Source organism: Montipora foliosa, chromosome 11, assembly GCF_036669935.1.
Source record: "Montipora foliosa isolate CH-2021 chromosome 11, ASM3666993v2, whole genome shotgun sequence".
In the NCBI taxonomy this organism is placed as follows: domain Eukaryota; kingdom Metazoa; phylum Cnidaria; class Anthozoa; order Scleractinia; family Acroporidae; genus Montipora; species Montipora foliosa.
The window spans coordinates 48,965,357-48,972,856 of record NC_090879.1 but is presented as its reverse complement, the minus strand read 5'-3'; the positions used below and the strand labels follow the sequence as shown (position 1 = coordinate 48,972,856).

General features: G+C 39.3%; 1 protein-coding gene across 2 annotated transcripts in view; it reads left to right on the top strand.

The window, feature by feature from the left end:
- The first annotated feature begins 2,578 nt into the window (after positions 1–2,578).
- Positions 2,579–7,500, top strand: part of LOC137976095 (meprin A subunit beta-like) — a 27,109-nt gene continuing 22,187 nt past the window's right edge. The window contains exons 1-4 of one of the 2 annotated variants that reach the window (XM_068823368.1): positions 2,579–2,824; positions 3,408–3,497; positions 4,640–4,822; positions 5,136–5,250. In XM_068823368.1, the coding sequence (XP_068679469.1) occupies positions 2,746–2,824; positions 3,408–3,497; positions 4,640–4,822; positions 5,136–5,250 (467 nt within the window). In that variant the 5' untranslated portion in view covers positions 2,579–2,745. The remainder of the gene's footprint in view (positions 2,825–3,407; positions 3,498–4,639; positions 4,823–5,135; positions 5,251–7,500) is intronic. The other variant, XM_068823369.1, reaches the window with a different exon arrangement.

Here is a 7,500-nt window from a genome sequence, read left to right as displayed (position 1 = left end):
TAGAAGTTTGTTCCGGCTTACTGCAGAATGCCCTCCCACTCGAACAATTTTCTGCGTAGCCGGCTACGCGGCACGTACTTACAAATTAAATTCTAGTTCAACTACTGTATTTGATTTATTCAAGCGAGAAAAAAATTAAAACTGGCCTCCTATGTCGTGTGCTGGCTAATCGGTACGAGGTACGCTATCAGAAATAAATTTAACCAATAAATTGAGCAATAAAATGAAGATGGTCTGTCTTTCCTGTTCTGAATACGTGTTGCCCCAACGAAAAGGAATGCAATATACGTATTTCTTCCTTCTTAAGCGTTTCCGACCAGGAATGAAATCTCGGTCTTTAAGCCTTCCGCGTGCCGCGTTCGTTCGCGGAACCTCCTCTTTCCCTTTTTGAGAATGCCCTAGGCACGAGGTTGTCGATCTTTACCTATGAAAACCATCCTTTATGTTCACTGTAGTCCGTACAATATCGCTTTTGCGTTCTCTTTCAACTTCGTATAAACAAAAACATGCTCGGCATTCGCCTGAGCAGTTAGGCTCAAAAAACAAGCCCGTTGCATTCTGAAACTCTTCTAAAAAGTTCCACCGTTATAATGTAAGTCCCGGAACTTGACGGTGACTTAACTTTTATTGGCTCAAAGAGGTCTCTTACAGGCTAATAGGGATTTTAGATCTACGACGGCGACTTTGACAACTTCATCATGTCCGTTTTTCCTTTACTATTTGACGTCATACAATGTGGGCGAAGTATCCTAAATAAATTGATTGTTACGAACTGTGTACGTCACTGAAAGCCCTGCTGTCAAGCGGAGATAATTTTGACGTTGAAAAAGAGAAATCAAGGTTGTTTTTAGTCTCTCTACTGTTGGTGGGCCAAATATAAATCGACTTTCGTGATGAATAATTTCAAGATCGTGTTCGTTTTACTGTAGGATGGGACTAAACCCAGCTGAAGGTGAAACATCACGGCACCAATTGAATTTACCTCAACTTCCCGGGTTAAAACAAATTGTTATCAACTTAACCTAGGTTAGTTTCTAAGATAAAATCCTGCGGTAATTAGGAAACATTTATGAATATGTAGAGCTATTTAATTAAGTAGGTCAACCTGTGTCAACTTTAACAAACTTAGAAAGTGTGCAAAGGCAATATTTACCCTGGAAGTTATGATAATGAGAAATCTTGCTCCATAATGTTGTTATTAAATAATTTTTTTTCTAAATTAAGTGGTTTTGCCGCAGAATTTTTTAAAAGAATCAACTGTAAAATTTTTTCAAGTGGAAAGCAATTCCTATGTCAGAAATTAAAGTTAGTAGGTCCTATCTACATGTCCTTGCGGCAAGAGATTTGGCGGTGATCATGCAACGTCGTGTATGAAAGGTGGATTTGTCCATGGGAAACATGATGTGCTGGTCCTATTCGCATCTCTGCTTGAGGACGTTTGCCACGATGTTGAGGTCGAGCCACACCTTCAGACCTTGACAGGAGAAGTTTTATCCAGCAGTGCCAACACCTCTCAGTCTGATGAAGCCCGTTTGGATGTCAGTCTGCGCGCTTTTTGGCAAATGGGACGACGTGCCATTTTTCGATGTCAAGGCTTTTAACCCTTTCACAGAGAATCACCTAGACCAGAAACTTGGCATGGTTTTCTGGAGCAATGAGAACGAGAAAAAGCGACATTACCTGCAACCAGCAAATTATTGAAGTCGAGCATGCCTCCTTGAGTCCTCTTGTGTTCTCACCGTGTTCGGCTTCTCTGCGGAAACGGCAGAGAAGCCGAACGATTTCTCACGGAACTAGCCCTGAAGCTATCTGAGAAGAAGCAGATGGATTATAGCATTGTAATTCATTGGCTGAGATCAAAACTATCCTTTAACTTATTAAGATCAGCAGTGTTGTGTCTAAGAGGCTCCAGAACAACCAAACACTGATTTTAGCGGGGCAGAAATTGTGATCGGAAATATAAATTAAATAAAGCAGTGGTAAGAACATTCTTTTTAAAGTTCAATCCTAGGGCTTTTTATACTCATTTTACTTATCAGTGCTTGTATACTGTAATCTTTTACCGGATATAGTTTTAAATAAGCTGTTGATTTTTAAAAAAATAGCATTAATGGAAATTACGTGCTCGAAGAGCTTTTATAGGTAAACAGTTTCGAAAGATTCGGAAAAAAATATAAATATATTAAAATTTAATTAAAACCCAAAAAGCATTCTACATTGACTAAGACTCAAAAGTGTTTGGCTTGTTGTTCTCTTAGACAAATTGTCATTTATTTATTTTGAAGAAAATGTGAGTTGTGGCAATTGCATTAAGTGGTAGTGAGCTGAGTGCAAGGAAATAAAATCCTATATTCGATGTATATCTCTGTTTACGGTTGTTGGATAGCCCTTTAGAACTTTGTGCTACTTTATGAATTGCGTAAAACACACAGCCAAACATTCTTTCTGAATGGACGAACCCATCCCGGCAACGCAGTGTCATGTTACCTTTTTGCACCTCTTTAACACCAAAATGGACACCTTGACCAAAATCACTTTCAGCTTAAACAAATAATTGATCTTTCGACGTCTTTGGATCAGAGTTAATTGCTTGTTGTTGTCGCAAGAATTGCTTTATATCATCTTCTCTTTTTTCGTAAGCACATATGGGACTATGATATCTTTGAGAGGAACTTAATGGTATTGTAGGTTGGTTTCTGAAGTTCACATTTACTAAAAAATTAACATCGACGATATTCGTTGAAAATGGAAAATCTTTGGTTTTTCCTGTTATTTCTTTTCGCTTCTCCTTCATTTTGTAGCCCGATCGACCAGCATTATTCAGGTAGGTTGTAAATTTTCTTTTTTAAGTCATATTTTATCTCAGTAGTCAAGAACTGCAATTTATTTTTAGATCCGTTTCATAAGGGATCCTTTCTGGGTGGAATTCCTGGAGAATTAACATAATTTTGTCAAGATTTGCTGTGCATACCTGTGTTTATTTCAAACTATGGGGAATCAGATATACCTCGAAATTGAGTTAGAGTTAATGTAATGGTATTTCAAAGAGATTTTATTCAATGAATAACAAAGGCCATATAGACTGTTTTGCCCAGTAGGCAGTGTCCATTTACAGCCTTTTTTTATGGAATGGAAGTCTTAGTCAGGAAAAGTTTGAAAGAAAGCTAAACAAGGGAAATAAAGTGAAATACCCTTTTAAAGAAGTCCCCTCCTTTTCGATTTGAAAACTAGTGTCATCAGCGCCAACAAATGAGATAAATTAAACCAAGAAAAACTTGGGCTCTGTCAAGGTGAAGAACCGATTTCTTGTTGCCCTGGAAACAACGCAATAGACAAACATCCCCTAGCTTTCTCCAAAATTTAAGGTGAACACAGTGTGCAAATAGCTAATTCTCCTTTTCCTACAGAAAAAATCAGCGCCAATACCATCCAAGATAATCCGCAGCTTCCATTGGGGGACGAAACGATTTTGGACAACATCATTAAAGTCAACAAAGGTAGATGTTAGCGAAGAAAAAACAGATATGACTCCAATATATTTTTCTCTCTTGGCACTTCTGAATGGACAAGAGGTTTCCAATTGTACTCATGATAAACATTTTGCGCCGATCTGACATCAAAGACTAATTAAACAAGCACACATGGCTTAGCACTCAGGCGAAAAATTTTGCAAGAACATTTTCGTTGTCAGATTTCTTTCGTTCGAAAATCGACTAATATATGTAATTTAAATTTATATGTTTAGTATGATTGACGCAGGTACTAAAGGTGGCGCCTTAAAGGACAAAATAATTACCCTTTGCAATGTTAATATTTTTTTGCGCGTCAATCTCGAGCCCAGAGCTCTTCTCTTGACTGAGGGAGAGAAGAACTCTGGGAAACCCTGAAACAAAGTGTCTTCTCATTGGTTTTCGTGAAAAACAATCAAAAGCGTCTCTAATTGGTGCATTCATGTTAGAACGATGGGTGAGCATGGGCCGTAAGGTTGAAATAGCGAATTTTTGGCTATAAGAACCCTACGGCGCATGTTCTCCAGAGCCTTGGGTCCATCCGAGGCCCTGGTGACGAGAATGGTACGCAATCATGATAAATTATGCTCAGTGAGCATGCGCGGTGCAGTCATTGTTATTCGTAACCCATAGCATTAACAATTTGTTTATTGCGTTAAAATTAAAGAACAGACAGGCATAAAACTAACTTGCAAACAGTAGTAGTAGTCAATTTGTGGTACGGGTGTGTTCTTAGATATTCAAAACTTCATTGTGATTGACGCAAAAACGTTCATTCCACATTCTGAAGAGTCCGTTCTGAACGAGTGGTTACAGAGCTTAGCGCTGTGTAAACACTCCCATTCAAGTACACCCGGCAATAAAGGGCGAGCGATTCGACCGAAATATCTCGATTCCGATCGAGCCAAATTGATATTTTCCAGTCATGTTTTTTAGATCTTTGTTGTGATTGGTAACTACGCAATGAACATTCCTGAAATTTAAGAAGACGAAGTCCTCTTGGTTTGAAAACATCAGAATACCTGTAAGAGGCCAAGCCCTTTTCGTTTTTCACACTTTGGCTTTAGAGACGACAGGGAAAAATGATTTTTCTTGTGGAGCGGTCGTAATCCCTGATTGTTGTTCACCAGATAATGACGTTAACATATACGAGGGAGACATCGACTTATCTCCGGACGATAACGTCGATCTCAGAAACGCTGGTGACGTGGATGCCGGACAAAATATCCGACGGAAGCGAAACGCTGCCCGGGACAGAAAACGGCTGTGGGTAACCCGTCTTGTTCCTTATGAGTACGATAGCCAGCTTCCAGGTGAGAGGGCAACGCCTTTATTAGTGGTGTTTCCGTGGATTTTTTAAAATCCATTTGCACTTTCCATAATCTCAGTTAACAGTGTGCCAACTGTAGTAGACGTTGGGAGTCAACCAGGCACTTAGTAAGGTGTATCATCAAAATTTAGTGCGCAGCTCATTATGAGCTTCTAGTTTACTGCTGATGAAGGAACTTTCACATGTTTTTGAAATTTAAAAGTCTAGTCGATATCTAGAATTTCCCAACAAATTACTGTTGTTCCGCATTCAAAGTAGCTTTCGATATCGCTCTAAGAGGCATATCTCCATTTCAGATTATTTCAAACCGACTATTCAGGAAGCAATTGCAGAATACGAGAACAAAACGTGTGTAACGTTCGTGCAGAGGACCACAGAGGAACTATTCATTAGATTTGTTCACGAGAAAGGGTAAGATATTAAACTTATCTCTATTGGCATCAGAGTACCAATAAAGCAACAGTACGACATTTCTCGGACTCGGAAATGTATAAAAGGTTGTATGTTGAATGTTAAGTCCGGCAAACGAATATAGTGATGTTTTTATCGATGGTGATTCGGGGATGCTCGGAAAGAATCCGAATGCTTTGAAAAGGCATCGAACCTATGACCTAGCCTATGATCTAGGCTCCGTCGATTACCAGTCGCTGTTTCGGGAAATGATCCGAACTCGAGTGAGCGGCGGGAATCGAGCCTACTTCCGATCACCTTTTTCATCTTTTATACACAGCGATGAATCAAAATGTCACATTTTTATTTGTTATCTCAAAACAATATAAGTTGGCGGTGATAGAATTTACTCTTTTTGATATTTTAATTATGCAAAGTTTACACAATCCTTGACTAATGAGAGTTTTTTCTCACTTTAGTTCCTAACAACAAATTACAAGACTCGCGTGCCAGCTAAGAAATTGGTTTTACTTAACATTTCTGGAATTAAAAAGGAAAAAATAAGAAGACACGAACTATTAAAAGGAAAATATATGACTCGAGTTTGAATTTAGTTCTATCGAAACGCACTTTGTCCTTTTTGCATATTTCTATTTTGCTTATCCCGAACGGTAAATTTCTGAGAGTAGTCGCTCAGAGTTTGTCATCGGTAAGCTTAAACATTTCTGAACATTCAGCCATTTTCAGTTACGTTAAGATTCTACTGTTTATGTAGGAGATCATAAGTATGACTCTAGAAGGGAAGGGAAATAGTTTATATAAAGGGGTCGAACTAGAATTACGTGGGGCGAAAGCGATACATGAAGGGGGCGTACTCGAAGAGGTACGCGGGGCTTACTCGCAACGGGCGAAACCACTTCTTTGGACTAGAGATTCGTGTGAGTTTGGGCCGTGAAACTAAGCTTAGGTGATCGGTTGCCTTTTCAATTTGTGTCAAAGTAATTATCAAAGAAAAGTGAACAACAAGGAAGTTGTCACAAAGTCTACAAGAATGCTTGAGCCCCTGACAATGCCCCGCGGATTGCGTTGCAAAATTGACAGTTGGCCTGAGAATTCGAACAGTCCAATATAAAAATCATTTTTGCATTTCATTTTTTCATAGTAAGTTTCCATTTTTAACGAAGTGAACAAATTTAAATGTTAAATTGTCTCTTGCATTTATAAGATTTTTTTAGATCTACGATTCCCTGCTAGCAGAGGTCTCTGTGCTTTTAGCGTTCGCTGGGCTAACGAGTACTGGAAAAGAATCCTCTGCCAAGGGGCGAAACTCACTTTGATCCAACCGCTGCCCACAACTTTGGACGGCACTCTTTACAGTGCATTCCCCACAATATGTTTGCTGACTATGATTTGAGGCCGCTGTCCAGCGCATTTCTTTACAGTAATTCCGCTGTTATTAAGTGAGCCCACACAACATGAAATATCGTGTGAGGATTCGATCGCTAAGTAACCGTCGCGCATGCTCGACACAGTGAGTTTCGACCCATGGCAGAGGTCGCTTTTCCCGTACTCGTCAGTCCAGCGTCAGCCCAGCGTCAGCCTCTCTGCTAGCAGGGGAAGATCTACGACGGTGACGTCGACGAAAACGTCACCTCAAAATATAACTCTACACTATATATCTGTTTATTATATAAACACCACTGAAATACCAAGTGAGCTTTCGCGCGAAAACATATCTTCACACGTTATTTTCAGACGTGAAAAGATCACTGTTACTATGGTTACATATGAAAACCACGCCTTTCGATGCCTTTGGTGAATGATTCAGTATTTCATCGGTGTTTATATAAAAAATAGAATACCGTTCGCTGCGCTCACTCGTGAAATATTTTTCAACACTCGAAGAGAAATTTCGTATCTCCGCGCGGCCATGTAATATCCTCTATATGTCGTAAGTCTCTCGCGATTTTTCCACCTCGTTCACTTCGTACATTGATAGCGAAGTACAGTGGAACCTCGATTTAACGGACCTCTGTGTAAGGAACGATATTCTTCAGCCCTGCCAAAGTTACAGTAAAATGTATGGAACAAAACCTCGATATAACAAAATCCTCGTTATACCGAACAAAATCCAGAAGCCCAAAAGTAAAATATAGCCCGATATAACGAAGAAATGTCAACACGTTAGAATATGGTTGGAGGAATGTTGTAAAAATTGAACATCAACAACCAACATTTTTTCCTAGGTCAACAATAAATTCGTCCAAATTC